Raw genomic sequence first — 22,156 nt, forward strand, 5'->3', positions numbered from 1 at the left:
AATGTGATGTACCCCGTTGGAAAGCCTTCAGTGCCAAGCCAACTCCAAGGGTTATTGAATGCTACAATGTATTTCCTTGGAGACTTGAGATACAGCAAACTCACAGATTTGCTATGCCAACTCTGTCAGCAAAGCTAAAGTGAGTTCAGGACCATCTGAAGGACAACTTTGGAACAGGTTTCAACGTAGGTGCCTATGATGCTGTTCTAGGGTGTGCCCCGAAGTACAACTCTTTGGACTGGTTTTCAGTTACTCAACTTTATCTTGTTCCTGCATCCACTCCAGGCTCAGACTAGATGTCTCCACAGCTAAGTTTCCAGGGAATGTGATCTAATAGGTGGATTTTCAGCACACTTAATTGCATGTGGAGCAAAGAAGTAACAAACCCTGTCACTTGAAGGAAACATGTGCATCCATCAATGCTCTTGTTTTCTTCAGTAGTTTCCAGCCACTCCTTTGCCTGAGGCACTCAGACATGTGGCTCAGAAAGAGCTGCCATTTGGCAGCAGGAGTGAGTTACACACCTCACTCTCCAGCTTAAACTGTCACATTGGGTCATAGCAGAAGGGATGGAAAAGACCAGTGGTGGTGGTGCAGGTAGGACAGAGAATAGTAAGAGCTGAACTCTGGTCTTTGGTCATGGTAGCAGTTCTGTATGTTTAGTGACCATTTCCTTCAAAAATGTACCAGTGATCTTGGGATTCCAGACAGGATCATAGACCTTCTCCCTTTCATGTTCACGTGGCAGCCTTCTGTTCGGGATGTTAAATCTATAGCCTTCTTTTTTGCCCAGCAAAGGCACAACTTCAGAAGAAGGGGCTTCCTTTCTTGACACCACCACCCCCCTACTTCCATCTCCCCTCTACAGTGTGCCTACGTCTCGGTGGCAGTGTGTGATCCTCTGTTCTGAACCACTGCTGAGAGCTTTCCTGTCTAGGTTGCTACATTTGAAAAAGTCAGTTCATTATGTCTTTCCTTAACAAGAAGGAGGCTGTTCCAGACTGCAGGTTCTTACTCTGAAGGTTCTCCAGGCATTGTACAGGAAGCCTGAGATGAAATGCAGGAGATGTATCCACTGTGGGAATTTGAGATCCCAAGATGAAGCTGTGGTTACCAAATAATGTCACTGTACTGAAGTCCCTTTTGGGTGTCTTCAAACTGAGTGGGGAGTGGATATGATTGCAGGTTATGTGGTCATTTTCCCTTTTCTGCTTTTAGAATTAACTCATGTTAAGCAGGAAACAAGATACAATATGGACTTGGTGTGTTGCTGCATTTCCCTTGGAGGAATCTTGGTTGTGTACCTGGAAAATCAGAAGTGCTTTTGGGTCAGACAATTTAGATACAGTTCTGTAAGTGTTTGGACATACCCTTTAAAATACTTGGAGGACTCAGAAGCTCAAGGAGGACATTGATTAATCAAAACTGGCTATTTCAATGCAATTGAATCCCACCATAAGAATAAAACTTGTCAGGTGATGGTGAGGTAAGGACTGTGAAAGTTCATGTTCTTTCTCTGCTCAGAAGGCAAGTGACAAGAGTTAGACGTTAGATGCATTTCCTGGTACTACTGGAAAATGCTGACAAAGTCTGTTGTGCTGTTGTAAGATCTACTGAAGTGGAAAGTACAAATAGAATTCTTTTTGAGAGTTTGTTTTTGTTGTTGTTGTTTATTGTTTTGGGTTTTGGTTAGTTAGTTTGTTTTGTTTTTTTTCTTCCCCCCTGAGATGTCCAAGCACAGGTAACATCCAAGGCTGTTGTGTGGCTTTGTTCACCTCATTTATAGCTCAGCTTATGAGAGCAGAGGAACCTGCATAGAGTCAATCTCTTGTGCATCCCAGTACTGCTGTGTCATGAGTGTTGTGGCAGGAGAGCAGCAGTGAGCAGCTCAGAGTAAGCATAGTAGCCAGGGGGTGTCAAAATTGCAGGTAGGTGCAGGTTATTCAGCTGGTAACTCTGGAGAGGTTTCTGTCCAAAACATCACCTGTGCAGCCTCGCTAGTGAGTGCAGACCAAGGTATCTGGACAGCAGCAGAGTTTTTGCTTTGCCCATTGGACTCAGTTAGTTGGCAGAGGTAGTAGAACTACTGTAGGTCTACTGCTTACTGCCTTGAGTATTGAGTTTCTGCATTTGTTAGGGATACTGTCTGGTTCTGGGGCCAACTTCTGCTGTCCTGAGACAGCTTTACTGTCTTGTGCCGGGTCCCATCTCTTCAGTGTCTCTCTTTTTGTTCAAACTGGATGGTCTCTAAGGCAGAGATTCCTCTTTCTGTGCCAAGAGATACTCAAGAGTTTGGAACTGAGCAATCCTATTGCAGGTTATTTATTACGAAAGCCATCACCTTTGGATGCATACAGGTATCTACCCTTGCAGATCAACAGTTGAACAACTCAGCCCTCAATTATTTGCTCAAAGCATGCAGAGAATGTAGAGGGAGTAGTTCTGGATGACACCAAAGACAAAGGTGGAGAAAAGCCTAGAAAACTGGGTAATATTGGCATCTTCTGAAACTGTCTGGTTGGTGGTGGTCAAAACAGCAAATAGGATTTCAGAAAGTATGAGGAAGAGCTGAGAGCACTTCATTTCTGTATCAGTTCCTGTTCTGTTGCTCTTGTATTTTGGATGATCCCTGAAGTTGTGCTTGCCACACCCCAAAGAAGGGACAGGTCTGGAAAGTACACAGAGAAAGCAGCTGGTTGATCAGAAACATGGTGTTCTCTCTGAGGCAGGCTACAAAGATTCTGATTCTTTAGCTTGAAAAAGAGATGACCATGGAGAAAATTCTTAGATATTACTGAATGGTTTGGAGAAAAAGGAAAGAGTGCAGAACAGTGAAACTGTACTTAAAATGTTTAAAAAAAAAAGTGTTCCATATAACAACAGTTTCCCAAGTGCAGCTTTCAACCTTGTGTCATTCCTTACCTGCCAAGGAAGGATGTTTTGCTTTCACACCATTTCCTTAGGCAGCGGCATAAAGGGCTGGGCTTTTGGTCTGGCCCAGCTTGATGACTCTTGTAACAAAGTCTCGCTCATCTTGTGTGCATCCATGCACCACAAGAGCTTGATTTAGGCCAAGGAACTGAGGGGAGAATTTGGCCAGGATGACCCAGAAACATAGAGAAGGAACAAGAAATTGTGCACTGAGCTATAAAGACATTACCAGACAGGGCTGTCGTGTAGAGGATACATAGCAATCTTTTTTAAGTGTACCGAACACTATCAGCTCTTGTAAGAGAAGCTGTCTGCTATGCCAGGTCAGTAGGATTGTGGGGAAGGAGTGGCCCCACATTAGGCTGCAGCTGTAGAAGTATGCTCCTGGAAAATACCAGTTCCTCACAGCAGGTAAGGTTGGAAACTGCTGTACTGACTTTCTTACATGAAGTCTTCTGGTCCGAGAGACCTTCAGGAGAGCCTGTAGCAGATTAGATCTAGAGATCTCACCATTAGTACTTCTACTTTGGGTAGGTTGTACTTGCCCTCATCTTTGTATAGGGTTCTCTTTTTCTTGCCAAAATCATTCTGTGGCAGGATTACAAAGAGAATGATGAGGGAGCTGCCATCAATAACTGTGCCCTCTCTGTGCAGCATGAGCTAAACTTGGCATTAAAGAGCAGGTTCATTATTTGGATCAGCAAGAATTCACCCTAATACATGCTACTCCTGGAGGAAGCAAGCATGTGGGCAGGGAGACTGATCTTGGGCTGAAGTGAACTCAGCATTCAATTACAAGATCTCATATGCATGCAGGGAATATGTGACTGAACAGGAAAAGGGCATGAGGAAGAATTTGATGTGGACAGTGGCCTGTATTTAGTGCAGTTCTATTAGTCTCTACATGAGGTGAAACCTTGCTGCCTCATGCTCTTCAGCCAAACATTCAGGTCATTACTTCTCTCCATTTCCCCACTCATTTGTTCTCCTTTGCCCTGTTTTTGTGGGGTGGGTGTGGGTTTTTTGTTTTGGTTGTGGGTGTTTTTTTGGTTCTTTTGTTCTTGTTCTTCCCCCCTCCCCAAGGGGATTTTAGTTCAGGCTCAGTGTTGATTCTCTTCTGTGCAAATAACCTAGTAAGAGCAAGAAAGAGACTTTTAATAATGCTGTTTCAGAAACATAAAGAAAGAATTGTAATGTGTGTAAATAGAAGCTTTCTCCTGGATTTTCCTCTAGCAAAATAATTGCATGCTCTTGGCTAATAGTTTGTCACTATACAACTTACTTGGGGTGCCAGAGTGGGTAGGATACAGTGGTATGAGTAAGCAGTAGGAGGTGAAGAATTTTACTGGGGGAATGAAAGAAGGCATTTCCAGGCTCTTCAGTTAAATGTACAAGGAAAGGGGTAGCCTTGAACAATAGAAAAAGGAGGTAGCTCTTAAGCTGTTGAGAGAAGGCTGGGACTGAAAACAGAACTCATTATGCTAGTGAGAGTGAATAAATATCATTTTCCTTTACATTTCAGTGACTGTGCATCATTCAGGGACAGAAAGTAAAGCCTGGATCCACAGCTGAATTGCAGCCATTTGTGCCACGTGTTCAGCAGACACCAGCTTTCATGAGTAGGGCAAAGGCAGAGGGCTGCGATGCGAATCTGTGACAGCGCACCTCTGATGCTGTAATAAAGACAACCTGCATGTCTGAGCGGTTCTTTCTATGCCAGATAGGCTCGGTAGCGTTTAGAAGAGGTTTCTGAGGTAGTGCTGGCTGATGGTAGAATTGAGGAGCAGTGCTGTGAGGACTTGAGATCAGGCATTCTTAGAAATATAACCTGTGGCAGAGTGTGACTAGCTCATCTAAGCAGCACTTGCAAGACGAGTTTCTTCCAGGAACAGTGGAACCAATGAAGACTTGTTTCTTATCCAGATGTGTTCTTTATCTTTTCTATCTACTTCCTCTCCCTATGCACTGTGAAATTCTCAGAGGCAACAAGGCTACCTGACCTGGAGTTTGCCTAAGTCAGCTGACAACTGACAGTTGCAATGCACGGTGGATACTTTTGCTTCAGCGAGAGCATTGTTTGAGGTCTCTTCCTCTGGTCACCATTGATTTATTGTTTTTAATTTATTCCCCCCCACCCCCTCCACTTATCTCCTGTAGCACCCTCTTTGCAACTCTATGCAACTCACTGACTTGGAGGTGCTTCATCTTTCAGCTCTGTAGATGCTTGCTCAAGCCTCCTTATTAGCAGAAAATTAAATTAGTTTGCAAAGCAAATCACCAGTTACCTTTTTTACTGTAATCCTCAAATTATGTTCCTCTATGCATGTGATGCATCTTGTTATAACCTCTTCCTGCAGCATCTTACTTACAGACCAGTCCTGTCTGGTGGACATGGGGAGGCCTGTGGATGTGGTCTATCTGGACTTCAGCAAGGCCTTTGACACCGTCCCCCACAGCAAACTGCTGGCTAAGCTGTCAGCTCGTGGATTGGACCACTACACTCTGTGCTGGGTTAGGAACTGGCTGGAGGGCCGGGCCCAGAGAGTGGTGGTGAACGGTGCCACATCCAGCTGGAGGCCAGTCACTAGTGGTGACCCCAGGGATCAGTACTGGGCCCTGTCCTCTTCAGCATCTTCATCGATGATCTGGATGAGGGGGTCGAGTCAGTCATCAGCAAGTTTGCAGATGACACCAAGTTGGGGGCAGATGTTAGTCAGTTAGAGGGTAGAAAGGCTCTGCAGAGGGACCTCGACCGACTGGACAGATGGGCAGAGTCCAATGGGATGGCATTCAACAAGCCCAAGTGCCGAGTGCTGCACTTTGGCTACGGCAATCCCATGCAGAGCTACAGGCTGGAGTTGGAATGGCTGCAGAGCTGCCAAACAGAGAGGGACATGGGGGTGCTGATCGACAGCCACCTGAATATGAGCCAGCAGTGTGCCCAGGTGGCCAGGAGGGCCAATGGCATTCTGGCCTGCATTAGGAATAGTGTGGCCAGCAGGAGCAGGGAGGTCATAGTGCCCCTGTACTCTGCATTGGTTAGGCCACACCTTGAGTCCTGTGTCCAGTTCTGGGCCCCTCAGTTTAGGAAGGACATCGAAACACTTGAACGTGTCCAGAGAAGGGCAACAAGGCTGGTGAGAGGCCTTGAGCACAAGCCCTATGAGGAGAGGCTGAGGGAGCTGGGATTGTTTAGCCTGGAGAAGAGAGGGCTCAGGGGAGACGTCATTGCCCTCTACAACTACCTGAAAGGTGGTTGTAGCCGGGAAGGGGTTGGCCTCTTCTCCCAGGCAACCAGCACCAGAACAAGGGGACACAGTCTCAAGCTGCGCCAGGGGAGGTTTGGACTCAAGGTGAGGAGAAAGTTCTTCACCGAGCGAGTCATTCATCATTGGAATGGGCTGCCCAGGGAGGTGGTGGAGTCACCATCCCTGGAGGTGTTCAAGAGGAGATTGGACGTGGCACTTGGTGCCATGGTCTAGTCATGGGGTCTGTGTTGATAGGTTGGACTCGATGATCCTCGAGGTCTCTTCCAACCTTAGTTATACTGTGATACTGTGACCTTTATTGCTTGCTTTGTTAAGATCCATTTTGCTCTGAGCTAGTCACATTGCTCACTAGTCCCCTTCTTTGCCAGTATTCTCTCCTTCCTCTGCACCTGTACAGGATTTGTGGTAGACTTGATCCATTTTTCAATGAGCACCTCTATTGCTAGTGTGAATTCAAGAGCTGCTTGCACCAGCTGAACATTTATTATCATGCAATGAGAAAATGGTTCAGAAATTATTTGCCTGTCCAGTCATTGTGCCTGCTTTTTATCATGAAATCCCATTGTGCTGTTACAAAGACAGAACTTTGACTGCTGGGGCTCCAAGGTCTGTCTAGCATAGTGGTAGTACGCAGTCTGTCTCCTGAAGAGTAGGTGTAACAGAAATTGTCCTTTGTATTTACAGAGTTTGCTAAAATCTGTGAGCTAAGAGATAGCAAGTGGGGATTACCATACATATAATAACTAGTTTCTAGTGAGAAAATTATCAAAATGCAGAAGTAAATTTCCTCAGCTGAATAAAATTAAGTATATATGTATCCTGGTGGGATGAGAGTATTAAAGCTCAACCCATACAAGAAGAGGATTTCTTATTCTAGGCTTAGTGTTTTGTTCTGTGGACAACTAAGGAGTTTTACTCTTCTCTATGCACTCTAGATTTTTGTGGCCTTCAGCCAGGATGTGTTTAGTTTGATTCCAGATGAAAGTTACTCATCTTGATAAATCTTTGATGCTCACTACCATTAGCTACCTCTTACAGCCTAGCTTGGGTGTGAAAGGTATGTGGAGTGTAGTAGATTGTATTATGTTTGTTTTCTTTGTTTCTCTTCTGTTTCTGTGCTTGTCTTTGGCTTTAATTTTGGCCACTTTTCCACTGTTCCTGAACAGAGCAAACAGTTCATAGTAGTAATTGGCTTGGTACTGTGGATGAATACCCAGTGGCCCAGCTAGAGATGCTCAGGGATTGGTGCATCATGAGTGCAGTTATGCTAAATTTTATCTTGCTGATGATAATTCTAAAGGGGTAAACATGGCAAACCCCTAAAAACTAAACGAACCACCCCTCCTCTGAAGAGTCTATTACCTTCTACCTCTATTCTCATCCTACACTTTTTTCCCTTTTGTTTGGCCATCCCTGCCCATCTTGACCTGCTTCAGTGTCCACTGCTTTGCTGCAGAGCTGTCTCATTTCTTGTCCTTTAAGATGCTTCCCAGCTGGAGGGCATATCCCATTCTTGAACAAGCTCTTTGTTGTAGCATTTGCATGTTGTAAGAAATTTATTGTTTGTTAGTGATTAATGCAGTAGCTGGCTGAAAGTCATGGCAAGAGAGGCTAGAAAGGCAGTCAGCTCTCTGGGGGGCCCTGAAGGTATAGCAGTGTGCAGTTATGTCTGTCTCAGCTTTGAACTCAAACCTATGGGTTGGCTCATGAGTAGCAGGAGTTTGCAGAGCACCCTGCAGCTCAGTGCTGGCCTGGCTTTTGGCACAGCCTGTTGTATTTGCTTAATGCTCGTTTTGGTGCAGGCCAACAGAAGCAGTGTGCTAGGCACCTATATTACTTCAACTAAGTATTTTGGGACTTCAGTCTTAGAGGAAGTTTCTGATAAATTCATGTTGTCCATTACTGTGTGTTTATCATCTTGGTTTTTACTATTTTAGCAGTGGTACTAACTGCTCAGGTCAGACACCTTTTAAATAATCCCATGCTTTCTAGGGATATCCAAAGTAATTTACTAACTTCTGGAAATAAGGGAAGGGCTTTGCAGTATGGATCCTTCCTTCTCCTTTGGTCAGTGTGAGCAGCCAGCTCAGCCTGAAATGTTCTCAAAGTGGTTGGCTCTGATCTGATCAACCCAGTTTACATGGGTTATGAATGGTGTCAAGGAAAAAGCCCCAAGGAGGTTGTTTGACTACTTGACTACTACTATCACACTACTTGGTATGGAGATGCATCACAGAAGTTTGTCTAAAAGCCTGATCTAGTGTGGGGTGTCCCTGCCCATGGCAGGGGGGTTGGAACTAGATGATCCTTGTGGTCCCTTCCAACCCTGACTGATACTATGAAAAGTGCTGAATGCAACACTTGATGTGGCTGAAAATTTGATTTGCTGCTGACAAAGAATTGGGTGGAGATGGAGGCAACAGCTCTAGTGAGAGCTGCTGTCCATAGGTCTTGTAGGATCTCCTTTCCTGGAAGTACCTGATCCTTTTCATAAAGTCCCTGCTGTGTCCAGCCTGTGTTTGTTAATGTGGCAGCAGTATGGGCTAACTTCTGTCTTTTTCAACAATGTGGCATTTTAATGGTGGGAGTAGAAGATGGATTGTGACTTGCCTCTTAGCTGAATACATCAAATGGAGTGCAGGTTTGCCACTGTTTGACAAATTAAAGTTTTCTAAGGATTGTTAGGGGTTGGATGGGTATCTCCCATGTCTGCTTTTTTGTCTCTGAATAGCAAAAGCTAGCATATGATTGTGATGCACACAGAACAGGGCACATGAGTAAGAAGATGCTATTTTTACTCAATTGCTTTTCAGAATAGAGCAATTGTTATTGAATGTAACTCAGGTACTTGCCAAATATGCTTTAATGTAGTCTTAATTGATCTGCTTAAAATTTCAAGCAGCCAACAGTATTCCCACTGAAGCAAGTAGTTATGAAATGTTTGACATGGTAGGCAGTAGAGTGCACAAAGCCAGCGATTGATCATAGATTTGATCTGCAGATCAAATGTAGCCTTGAGCCTGCAGATGGATAGGCAAAGACTTTCCATCTGCCCATGCAAAACTTGGGACATATCAAGGCTGTGTTTTGAAGAGTGCCTTCAGGCTTTTCTCAAGACAGGATCCACAGAGTACCCTCTAGTAAAAGGCAAGGCTTGCCCCCAGATGCCAGTAGCTCATTATGGCTCTTGGTGACTTTCCTGTACCTTGAAGCGTGCTCAGACAAGCTGCCTTTGGCCGCTTGCCATGCAGGAGGCAGGCATGTAGGGAAGGCAGCAGTGAGGGGAGCGGAGCATTCACGTTGCCCTGCAAGCTCTCCTCTTGGGCTGCATATGCATGCTGTGAGGGATCTGTGTGGGCACAGATGTGTCAGCTTCTTCAGGGCAACAAATCTCTTGCTCTGTGTTACATGGAAAGCACTTGGGTTTGTGTTCTAGCATGTGGAAAAAGAATACACTGTGTATTGCATCAATTTTATCCCTTCCCTAGGTTTTTTTGGCACCAGTATGGTCATTTTTCCATCATGGATGATCCAGTTACTATTTTCTTGCAGGCTTTTTGACTGTCATAACTCAGCAAATCTCAGCAGTCTTTAAAGTTCTGGATAGTATTATGTTTTTTCCCCCTGTAGATTCATTTCTGTTACTGAGTACAAGAACACTTATGTAACTTTGTTTTAAGTAATGGTTTGTTTCAGAAATACAATCTGGGAATCTGTTATTGTACCTATCAGCACTGTTTCTCCTGTGCTTGTGGCTCTGCAGTCAGAGCTGTACAGGACATCCACCTTTCCTCAACAAAACAAAACAAATTCCCACCACAGAAAGTTTCCAGTCCAAGTTAAGTGACAATTGTTGAGCATGAAGAGAGACATGGAATTAATTAGCTTCTAGGTGGGGTTTTGAGCAGGGAAAGGAGAATATAAGTGCTCTGAAACTGAATGAAGAGTTGTATTGGATATTATATGAATATGGAGCTTGTATGGAACAACATGGGAAGAAATTCCATTTCAAAATCTAATGATACTGCTGATACTTAGTGGTATTAGGCTGATACTGTCAGCTGATTTGGAGGTAGAGATTGGTGTCTGGATGGACTTCTAAAATGTGGGAAGATGAGGTGGATTTAATTTGGTAGAGTGAAGAGGTGCTGAGAAAGTAGTAATGTGGGAAAATGTTGTGAATGCAGAGGGTGGGGTGAGCTGGTGTTAGCTAATTCCAGGGTAATGAGAAATAAGAGTCTGGACAGGTATTTTAGCAAGAAGCTTTGTCAGTAGGTAGAATCTTTTCCAGACAAATACCATTAAAAGAGATTTAAGAAGAGTCAGCTAAGAAGGTCACAGCAGTTGTATTGTGGTAGAGTTGGTGATTTGTGATTCTCTCATAAGAGGTGCTTAGACTGAGTTCTACAGGACAGTAACTCTAGGTGCTCTCAGGCCCCTAACCCTTTAGTTTTGCATAGAATTACGGGCTGGCCTTCTCTAGCTAAAACTATGTAAGGTGCTGATTTAAGAAGAGAATGTTGTTATTGACCAAAGGTTGAATTGTTTCTGTGCTTCTAACAAAACTTGGAAAGTAGCAGTGATGGTTTATATTGACATTTAGAAGGAGGCAAGAGCTCCACCTGTCCCTGCCACAGAGATGGGTGTATATATTTCTGTGTGGTAACAGGAAATAACAGACATGTGCAAGCAAATATTCTTCTCTTCTTACCCTCTGTGTAGCTGAGAATTGGAGGATAGCAAGAGCTGTCTATGCAGAAATGGCTCATGACAAAGAGAGATTAGCTTTGCCAAATGACTGAGATAATTACCCTCACCTCTGCTCTTTTCTCATCTCACCCTTCAATCCGCCTTCTCCCCATGCCAAAGCTTTTGTTCTGGTGCATCTTCCTTAAGGGACAGATTAAGTGCAAGTATGTGGTAAGCCAGTATCATGTTGAGGGAGAAGGATAGAGATGAAGTCTTTCCTTCTTCAATCTCTAGGAAAAAGTAAAATGTTGTGTCCCTCCCCCCAAAACCAGCATCAGTGGAAAAGTCTTTCCTGAAGCAGCCTGTGTTACTTTTAACCAGTCACCTCTTTTCAGTAGAAAAGTAATGGCCGTGTGTGTAATAACTAGCAGCCTTTCTTTTCTATCTTGAAGGAGCACAAAGTTAGGCATGGCTGAAACAGTACTAGCATTTATTAAAGTGTGATGGGTTAAGAGACAAGCGCCATCTTGCCATGTAATTTGTTTTTAAAGCCATCCAGGTGATGCTTATGCTCCTATGTTGTCAGAAATCTGGATCATTTGCTTCCTGTAATGAGTGATGAATCAGTGCTGTAACCCAGAAGGCTTTCCTTGACCATTGCCTGCAACCCTTCTCCATAATCTGTACTGTTTGGGGGGACTGGGAAGGGAGGAGTTGCAGTCAACAGGAAGCTGGATGCTGGCAGTTTTCTTCAGAGTAGTGTCAAATATCACCATGGTTTGTGACTTCTTTTCAGCACTGGAAGAGAGCTGACAGCCAAAACCTGCCTGTTCCTGGATGCTGCTCAGGTGTGTTAGTGTTTCAAAGGTCTATTTAGGAGTCTTTCTATTCAGCTAGGAAACACCTTTGAAGAAAACAGTTGGAAGGATCTTTATGGACTGTGTTCCATATCAAGTGCTGATATGTTCCACCACTTGCTGCAGCAGGATGTGCTGGGAGGACTTTTACACGTTAGTTAGGATACACCCTATTTTTATGAAAGGGAGTAGTTTGACTACTAATAGGACACTTTCCATCCTCATTGGGCTGTGAAAAAAATCTGTCTGGAGGATAAAGAAAGACGTCTTTAGTAATTAGTTGTTTCTTTCTGGTAGGTAAATATGATCTAGAGGAGATAGATCACAGAATAAAGGAACCTCGAAAGATCATCCCGTCCAACCCCCCTGCCAGAGCAGGATCACCCATACCAGGTCACACAGGAATGCATCCAGGCAGGATCTCCAGAGAGGGAGACCCCACAACCCACCCTGGGCAGCCTGTTCCAGTGTTCTGTCACACTCACAGTAAAAAAAATTTGTTTCTTGTGTTTCCATAGAACCTCCTGTGCCACAGCTTCCACCATTGCCCCTTGTCCTGTCGTTGGGCATCACCAAGCAGAGCCTGGCTCCATCCTCTTGGCACTCACCCTTTGTGTATTTATAAACATGAATGAGGTCAGATAGTCACAGCAAGGGGAGGTTGTAGCAGGATCCACACATTTAACATTTTCTACACGTGCCAAGAAGGTTGTTAAGTCTACTCCCTATGTGAGTGCTGGAACTGTGAAATTTAGAGCAGAAACAGATTAAAGTACTACCATAGTTCTAAATGTGCATTTCTCCAGTATGGTTTGCATCTGTTTTATTTTTCCCTCTAGCTGCTTCCCTCATTCTGCTGCCATTAGTCCACACCTCATTATATGCTCCTAGAGAGTGCATCCCTCCTGCTTATTAGGGTAGTGTAGGTGGTAATTGGCAGTGGTAGAAAGTGCTGAAGGAGAGATAATCAGCTGGGTAAGTCATTACTCTGTGCAGAGACTGACTTACTGACTTGCTGTGCACAGCTTACTTAGCTCACATTGTTTAGGACCTAGAATATTGTGGTAATTGAAAATGTAATAGGGAAAAAAGAACTTGCTTGCCTAGAAAAGAGAAAAAGCTATGGCTGAACACTGAATGCATAGGATATTCTGTCCTACACCAGTAAAAACTGTAAGCTGAGAGTCTTGGATGTGTAGTGAATCCAGAGTTCAACACTGAATAGCTTTACAGAGTGTTTCATGGCCTCTAATTTTCTTTCTCTAATACCTTGCCCTGAATCCCTGTCAAAACACAGAGAGCTCTTTTGCAGTGATCTGACATGACTCTGCTTACTGTGTAATGTTTCCTAGTACTTTGACCAATGTTTGTAACATTGACTTCTTTCCTAAGCAGTATTTTCATCCTTTTTTTTTCCCCAGCTATCCATTGCAACCTGAATCCAAGTGGTATTGATCACCCTGTCCCCACAGAAGGTATTAATCTGCAACTTGAAGGGGAAGGAGTTGAATCACCTTCTGTTAAGAATACTGGTACTCCAAAAGGGCCTGAGTCGAAAGAGACACCCAAGAGGCAACAAGTGGAGCAAGAAATATCTAAGGTAGGTAGAAATGGGTTCATAGTTATTTTGTCTTAAAGAATACAGGCTTCCTGAATCCTGGCTACTGCTTAAAAAACATCTATCATCCTGTTAAAGACCTAAAGATGCAAAAGTAACAGGGAGGAAGTGGGTATAACAGGAGCTGGGTATTACCTTGGAGCTTTAGCCCCCATACATGTTGGACATTGCACTATTTTATGTTTCTCTAAATTAATATAATTGAAATAATGGAATCTTTTTCAGGCACTATGGAGACTTCTTTTTTTCACATGACTTTGGTAACAACCAGAATGGGAATAAATGGTTTTTCTTGAGTAGTTTTTGTTTGCTTGTTTATTTTTCCTTGGAGCAGGTGAGGGGAGAGAAAGGGTCTACGGTCATGGGTATATGGATTTTTATATGGATAACTGAGTTTTTATTGAACTGCTCACTAATTTTAAGTAAAATACCAGGTCAGTTCTTCTGTGTCTGATATGTCAGTGAATAAACATACTTCAGAGGTGAATTCCTGAAGACAAATGAAGTGTCTGTTCTCGGTCATATGCTGCCGTTTCCTGTTTGTGTGCAGCAGATGTGGCTCCCAAATGTAGGTGAGAGTGTGTGCTCCAGACACTTTGGTTATAGGACAGTAATTTGCCATATTGGTTTGTTTTTAACTAGAATTGAAAAATAAGAGAATGTAAAAAAAAATAATGAAAAAAAAAAAACTCTGAAAGCCTTATCAAGTCTTTTTCTTCTTTAAAGTCCTGAACTCAAGGTCTTAGAGGTAATTTCTGCAGAGTTTTTACTGAATCTGACACTTTGGGAATTAATAGAGCAAACAAAATCAGTGCCTTTATTTTTTTTTTTAAGGTCCAAAAAAAGCAGTAACAATTAATTCAGTAGCTGAACAAGTAAGAGTATTTCCTAGTGTCATGAGTACAATAAACCTAAGAAATAGTATGCATAGAGTTGTGATGGATTCCACTTTTGAAATAGCATTCACTGTTTTGAGCAGTAGCCTGGGTAATCAAGGCTTGGTATGAATTCTTCATTCTGATTTTTATCTGATCTTACCTGATTTAAAAAAAAAATAATAATCTAGTTCTAATTTAGTCCAATTTAAACTCATTTGATTCTGTTTTAAGTCTGGATCCTTGCAGTCAGTTTTCTGGCCAGTTATCATGCACATTGCTGATTTATCCCAACTCCTTGGAGAACAGCTTTGTGCTTATGGTTTTCAATTTTCCATTTGGTAGCAAGGCCACCAAATTTTGGATGGGATTTAAGGAAAAGCTCAGCTGAGAGCACGTTTATCCAGCTTTTCACAGAGAAAGACAAGCTAACTCTGCCTGTGTTTCAACATCACTAGATCAAAACCTGCCCTGTATTGAAAGCTGAAGAGGTATCGTAAGCTTGGAGGATATCCTTACAAGCTTCAACGTGAAGCAGCTGAAAGATGCAGTGGGACTTCCAGTTGAAAATGGGCTTATGTATAATTGACATTGAGCACAGGAAGATCAAGCTTGCTTTTGTTCTTAAAACAACCTAATCCTAGTGGAAAATCGGGATGAAATATATCGATGGTTTAATGTATTTGAGCTGTACTTGTTGGAGTGACAAATAGAAGATGGTTTCCAATGCTGTCCCTGCTGGAGATGGGTGGGGAAGAGGGGGAGCAGTAGTGTTCTTAAACTAGTGAAATCAACCAGTTGGTTTCCTACATGATTTCAGCAGCTTTTTTTCAGAAAGTTGGGCATATTTCAGATGTAAAACCAAAACAAACCACCAAATAAAATTAAACATCTTGCTGGATGGAATAAGGTTGGCATAATAATATCACACTAATGAAGTGGACTTTTTTTGTCTGAATGTGTTGCTGCCTTCTTAGTAACTTCGATTTCTTTATGCCTTGTATTAACTTAGTTGTTTTTCATCTGGATGTTGTAACCCAAGGTGGCATGTCTTCCCCTTAAAATGTAAAAATTGTATTGCTATGTACTCTGAAGTGTGAATGTAGAGTTGGTTTGGTAACTTGTATGGCTGTAGGAGTTGCATTAAGCTGTCATTATGAAATTTTATCCATGCAGTCATATCTGGAAAGTGGGAAAACGAACAGGAGTAGAGGAAAATACTGTAAATAAAACTTCAGGGGCAGTTCAGTTTGGTTTATGTGTTCTCATTGCTCAGGTGTTTTTGAAAAAGCTTCTTTGCAATCCTATGTGTTCAGCAAATAATGTTCACACGTGCCTCATACAGCAGCCAGACTTAGATTGAATACAACTTAAGATGCCTTGTAGACCATCTTACCTGCTTTTAGCTTTCTAATTTGTCTTCGTTGGGACCAATTTCAGCACTGGATGCTTTGAGGTTTTGCTGTGCAAAGAAACAAACAAAATCTTCATTCTTGCATAGTGAGTCCTTCTTTTTCAGTCCTCAGCTATGGACTTGCAGAAAGGTCATGGGCTAGAGATTTTAAGTTCCTTTTTATGCAGCTCCTGTAATGTAAATCAGGGAGCACAAGTGTTTGTTTCTGTATTTGGGATGCATGCAGTTGTTTTTGCTGTGTGCAGACTCTTAATTTTTTTATAGACTAAGGTAGAATTTTAAAGGCAAATGGAACAGTGATCTTAGTCTCCCTCAGCTGGTTCCCTAAGGAACAACTTTGTTACAAATGTAAGCAAGTCCAGGAAAGGCCAAGATTATTCATGTCTCAGTTGATGTGCATAATCCAGGGAGACTCTGACAATATATATCTATAATACAAATTAAGAGTGCTGGGTGACCCTGCACGTTTCAAGCAGCTGAGGCTGGTGTTTTATTTATCACTCTGGGGTGTTGCTGAGGTGAATGAAGTACTGGAGTATCCCTACCTGTGGTGCAGAATGTAGCTGCTTGGTTCAGAATTTACAGTTGTGAGCCAGGAAAGTAAGCAGCATCTCTAACCTCTGGGGTCCTGTAAGCCATATTATCATTGGACAACAAATGTCTATTCACAATCCAAGTGTGTTCCTGCTGTAGTATGTTTTCCCCACTGCTAAATCACCCATTCTTGTAATAAATAGTGTAATATGAAGGCCCACATTTTTTGCGGTTGGGTTTCTGCATTTACCATAGAAGATCTGGCTTCTCCTGTTTGTCCTGCTAGCCCTGGCTGCATGCCTGGGGATTCTGAAATATCATCTGCCCCAACAGGAGCCACGTCCAAGTGGGAGATCTTCCTGGAGTTAGTTGTGCTCTGCTCAGGACAGTGAAGGGAAAAGAAGGGCATCTGCAAAGGACTGTTAGTCATTTCTTTCTCTTTCACATCCCGTCACAAGGTGGGATCATTTGCTTATTGGACACCCCAAGTGATGGTGACTCCACCACCTCCCCGGGCAGCACATTCCAATGGCCAATTACTCTTTCTATGAAGAACTACTTCCTAACATCCAGCCTAAACCTCCCCTGGTACAGCTTGAGATTGTGTCCTATTGTTCTGGTGCTGGTTGCCTGGGAGAAGAGACCAACCCCCACCTGGCTACAACCTCCCTTCAGGTAGTTGTAGACAGCAATAAGGTCTCCCCTGAGTTTCCTCCTCTCCAGGCTAAGCAACCCCAGCTCCCTCAGCCTCTCCTCACAGGGCTTGTGCTCCAAACTGCTCACCAGCTTTGTTGCCCTTCTCTGGACACGTTCCAGCAATAATAATTAGCTCAGACTAATACTTACATCTTCAGATGGATATAAATGAAACGAAGTTTACTCACAAAGACCACTATTGATTGATCTTCCAAACTATTTAAAAGGATCCTGTATGAAATTAATCTGTGCAAGTGTGATCTATCTGTGAGTTCAGCCCAGCAGATGATAGGAAGAGAAATGTTCTTGTCAGGCTTTTTACAATTGGACTTTCACTGAAAAATAATCACTCAATGATGAAAGCATTTTTTGGTGGCTATATGCACACGGAGCATGCATGTGAAGCATGGCAAGGAGCTGGCCCACGGGAAGTGGTGCAGTCTGTGGCCCTGTGGCAGGCTAGAGGCTGTACAAATGCAAAGCAAAGTGTTGGCTTCTGCTGCAGGGAGCGAATGCAGTCCTCATACAGGGCAGGCAAGAGCAGATGGTTACCAAGAGGCAGCTGAGGTAGCATAAGGAGGGAAGCATAGTCTGATCTGACTCCTGTTGTCCTGTGAAAGCTATCAATGTGAAATTCCTGGGTTTTCCCACTACATTGCAGTAGGTATTAGTAAACATAAGCAGTAAAAAGCCATAGTAGCATTCTAGAAATAAATGGGATTTCTAATGCTATAGACAACGTAGACACAGACCTATTATTTAACAACTTCTTCTCAGGGGAAAAGAAATACAGCTAAAAAGATGGAGTGACTTTTAAAGGAGAAAGCAATTCCATACAGCATGTGGATGCTGAGTGTTCTTAAAGTGCCAGCTCTGCTGCTTGCCTCCTTGTGAAGCTGCTCCACAAAGCCATGCAAACCCTCAGCTTTCACTTTGAAGTGACTTCACAGAGGTTGCTTCAAAAATAAAGTAGTATTTTAATGACACAGCTGCCTCGATGGGGAGGGAAAAGTACAGAATTGCCCCATATTGAAAATAATAGCATGGTGATTAGAGGGATTACAAAATGTATTATGGAACCAATTTAGCATTTAAAATGGGAAAGCAGTTTAATGCTCCACTGCAGGGTCTGCAAATAGTGTATCTCACCTGAGGAATAACAATAATTTCATTAATCTGCCACATGTGTTTGCTGGACACTTCTGACAAAACTGATTAGCAGTTGCTGTACTCTACCTTTCTTTCTACGAGTGGGAACTTCTTTCCTTTCCATTTTGAGAAACAGCATAATTGCTGAGCACTGAGTGTGAAATATGTCACAATCACAAAAGGGGGAGGGACTGTAATCGCCTTGATAATATCTGAAGGTGTTACCAACCTGTCATGCTTTCCCTCAGTGCAGAGGTGCTCTGAGCAGGGAAGGAATTTCATTAGGAGAGTCTGAAAAAGGGTGGCCTGGGGCAGAGTGGAATCTGTCTTCTCCTCAGTGACTGTGGGTGGAATTGAGCTTGCTGATGAAGTCAACTTAAATTTTCTCTGTGTAAGCTAGATGTCTAAACTCCTATTACATTTGGTGGAGATCTAGTCAGCAAGCTTAGAGGAGTGTGGGGAGGGATCAGACTCCATCTGATGTGGTGCTGCTCAGCTAAATCTGTTCTTTGGGGACTGAATAGAATACAATAGAATAAACCAGGTTGGAAGGGACCCTCAAGGTCATCATGTCCAACCTATCATCCAACCTGCCTAATCAACTAAACCATGCAACCAAGCACCCCATCAAGTCTCCTCCTGAACACCTCCAGTGATGGTGACTCCACCACCTCCCTGGGCAGCCCATTCCAATGGGCAATCACTCTCTCTGTGTAGAACTTCTTCCTAACCTCCAGCCTCACATCTGTAACTGTGTCCTCTTGTTCTGGTGCTGGTTGCCTGGGAGAAGAGACCAACCTCTGCCTGGCTACAGCCTCTCTTAAGGTAGTTGTAGAGAGCAATAAGGTCACCCCTGAGTCTCCTCCAGGCTAAGCAACCCCAACTCCCTCAGTCTCTCCTCATAGGGCTTGTGTTCCAAACTCCTCACCAACTTTGTTGCCCTTCTTTGGACACTTTCCAGCAAGTCAACATCCTTCCTAAACTGAGGGGCCCAGAACTGGACACAGGACTCAAGGTGTGGCCTAACCAGTGCAGTGACACTATAGGCATTCAGATCTCAAACTCACTACTGTCCTCTGCCTTCCTAGCTAGCCAGCTGCTATGTTTGATTTTGAAATGGTTATTAATGGACTTTGGATTGAAAGAAAATTATTGGAATATGTGTGTTTAATTTTTCTCTCTTAATTGGTCTTGAACTTTAGAAGCCTTTCAGCAGAAGTGTGCTTTCTAGGCTCAGTTTTTCCAACTGTAGAATGATGATGATAATTAGGACCAGGTAAACTACTGCTTCTGTAGTAAACTGGAATACATTTGCCCCCAAGATTGTGTCTTTTGCATGTGTAGGTATGTAAAATCAATTGTCTGAAAGCTCTGCAGTGTGTTGTTGGAAACCAAAAAATACTGGCTTGGTCAGGCTGCCTGAGAATGAGAAATGCAGTAGCAGGATTGCTGCCTCTTCCCATTCCTCTCCATGGGACAGATTGTCCAGCTGGTTTCCATGGTGGGTCATGGTGAAGGCCTCTGCTGGTAATTTGCCTTGTCATGCTGCTGATTTTTGTTGGAAGTATTTGGTGAATGGAGACTGGGGTGTGTGTGGCATTTCACTCTGAGGGATATCTTCTCTCATTTAGGACCTCTAGGAACTGCAAAAATGCCAGTGGTAATAACCTCTGAAATCAAGGAGACTTTAAAGTATGCTTTCATTTCACACTGCAATACTCATTCTTTTTAGCTATTTCTGAACATGGACTTCAGTCAGAAATGTTTTTGTTTCATCTCTGTTCCACAGTCAGCTGCAGATTACTGTGTAGCTGATATGCCACTGCAGGGAGCAGAGGAACAACTCCCAAATGTTAAAGCAGGCATTTTCTGTGATGCTGTGTATTAGCTGTGGGGCCAGCAGAAGGTAAGGAGAATGTTGTGTTTAATGAGGCAATTCTCTGATTTATTTTTTTTTTGATCAGTTGATTTCTAAGTAGTGTGAGGTTTCTTTGGCTGTGATGCCATTATGTGAAATTTTGGTACAGTCATTCACCCTGAGGATGACTGTGTCCTACTTCCAGTGCTTGAGTGCTTCTAGTTATGTTGATAGGAAGCTTTTATATTGGTATTAATGACTCTAGGCCTTTGAAAGGGTATAGTTCAAAACTAAGAGTGATATCCAGGTATGATGAACTGAAAGAAGCATTACAAGTTTGCAAGTGGGAGAGCAGAGGGAGGGAGGAGGCAGTGCAACAGAACGTTTCTTTGATTTTTGGAAGGTGTCAAAGTGTAGCTATGGCCTTTAGCACTTGGATAAGACAAACGCTGTTGGTGATTGTGGCATCAAACTTCACAAGGACTTTGCTTTTAAGAGATTAAGGAATGTCAGTCCAATTTCTTCAACAAATCCACAGTTTAAGAAGAGAAAAGAGATTGCCTTCTGGTTCTAGGCTATTTACTTATTTTTAGCTTCTGGACTCCCTTGTTGTTTTCATGCAAACTTGAGATGTTTTCCTGTTCTCTAAGCGTACCACTCGTCATCTTCAGTCTGCCAGCCCTGGGAGACTCTACAGGCAGACACATAGCCATCTTCTGCCCACCAGGGCAGTCTTCACCTGCCAAACTGGTCTGGATACCCTTAGAGGCTGTATCTTTTCTCTATCTGCCCCCTCTATGGAGAACAGAGAGTTTGCTGAAGTCCCAGAGTTAGCTGTGACCAGTTAAGGCTCATGTAGTATTCAATCTTGTTTTGCAAACTGTTGCCTGAAACGGGGACGTACTAGTGCAGTGTTACTAAAGCCTACTTATGCCTGATTAAGATTGAATAACCAGCAGGATCTGCATAGGGCTTCCCACCAGTCTGACTGTGAGTGTGTAGTTGGAGAAGCTCCACAAAGGTTTTAGGGGGCAGCTGTTCCCATCTCATATCCCACAGCACCTCACAGATATGACCCTTCTCCTTACAACTGCAAGAGCTGTAACAGCAGAGTCAGCTAGAGTGCAGCCTGAGCTGTTGGGATTAGAGAGCAAGGCCACTGTTTTGGATTATAGGAAGCTGTTAATTTGGCTGTTTTTTGCAACATAAACATTGCCTTTCATGCCTATCTTGAGGTTACCACACAACTGCTAGCAATCACTAACACGGTCTGGATCATCAGTTCTTCCATCTGCCTTACCTCCTCTTCTAGAGTTTGTAGTTATTACTGGTAGGGGCTGTTCTCAGAATGAACATTTCTCATTCCACCAGTGTCTAGGAATTAATATTGTGATGATGCATCAGGCTGCACTTCTAGGGTTAAATGTGTCCTTGACATGCATATCTAAAAATAGAGAGCCTTCTGCTCTGAACAGGGTAGAGTTAGTGCATATCTTGAGGCCTTTTTTCTATCCTTGATGTAGACAAGCTTATAAGTGGGTATTATGTTCTGCCTCTTTTCTTTTTTTCTCTAATGTCTATGAGTGCATCCATCAACTACTGATGACTTTGCTGACCTAGACACCCTCAACTTCTTTTGCCTTTTTTCCCTTGCTTTAAACAAAAGCATGACAATAGAGTCTGTATCTAATGGGTTTGGAATTGTTATTAATTCATCTTTCATTCGAGCCTGATTGCTTTCGATCTTAGCAGCACATTTTCGATTGCAAAGGATTTTGTGAATGTGTTTTCATTAGGAAAAGGTAGATGTGAGGCAACTTCAGCAAACCAGTGCTGATAACACAGCCTTCTAGCTAAATAAAGCTTTTGTACAGGTTTGGAGATACATTTCAAGATAATCAATATCATTGCTGGTTAAATAGAATAACCTTTTCTGCAGTGTCACAACTGGATGTTCTCCTTCAGATATGGGACTTGCTTTTTCCTTTCATTCCCAGGTTTGCCTTAAAGAACAAATGCCTTAATTGTCAACATTTCAGCATGAGATGGTGATTTGTGAAGTTGATGAGGAAAACCAAGAGCATTGTTTCATGTACTAAGCTTTCCTGAAACCTTTCTTGTTGACTGTAGAAGAATCTGAAGTGCTTGTTAAGGTTCATGCTTATTAAACTCTCGTTACTCTTTTTCTGTAGAGAAGGCTACTTCATGCCTTGCAAGCTGTAGTTAATTATCCACAGCAACCAGTAGCAGATTATTTTGGCAAAGT

General features: G+C 43.0%; 1 protein-coding gene across 2 annotated transcripts in view; it reads left to right on the forward strand.

The window, feature by feature from the left end:
• SAMD12 (sterile alpha motif domain containing 12) overlaps positions 1 to 22,156 on the forward strand; it is a 184,106-nt gene that overhangs the window by 4,198 nt on the left and 157,752 nt on the right. For both annotated transcript variants that reach the window (XM_068163227.1, XM_068163228.1), the window contains exon 2: positions 13,168 to 13,346. In XM_068163227.1, coding sequence (XP_068019328.1) covers positions 13,168 to 13,346 — 179 coding nt within the window. The remainder of the gene's footprint in view (positions 1 to 13,167; positions 13,347 to 22,156) is intronic.

This window comes from Melanerpes formicivorus, unplaced genomic scaffold (genome assembly GCF_026170545.1).
Source record: "Melanerpes formicivorus ecotype bairdi unplaced genomic scaffold, bMelFor1.0.p_v2 SCAF_71, whole genome shotgun sequence".
Lineage (NCBI taxonomy): Eukaryota > Metazoa > Chordata > Aves > Piciformes > Picidae > Melanerpes > Melanerpes formicivorus.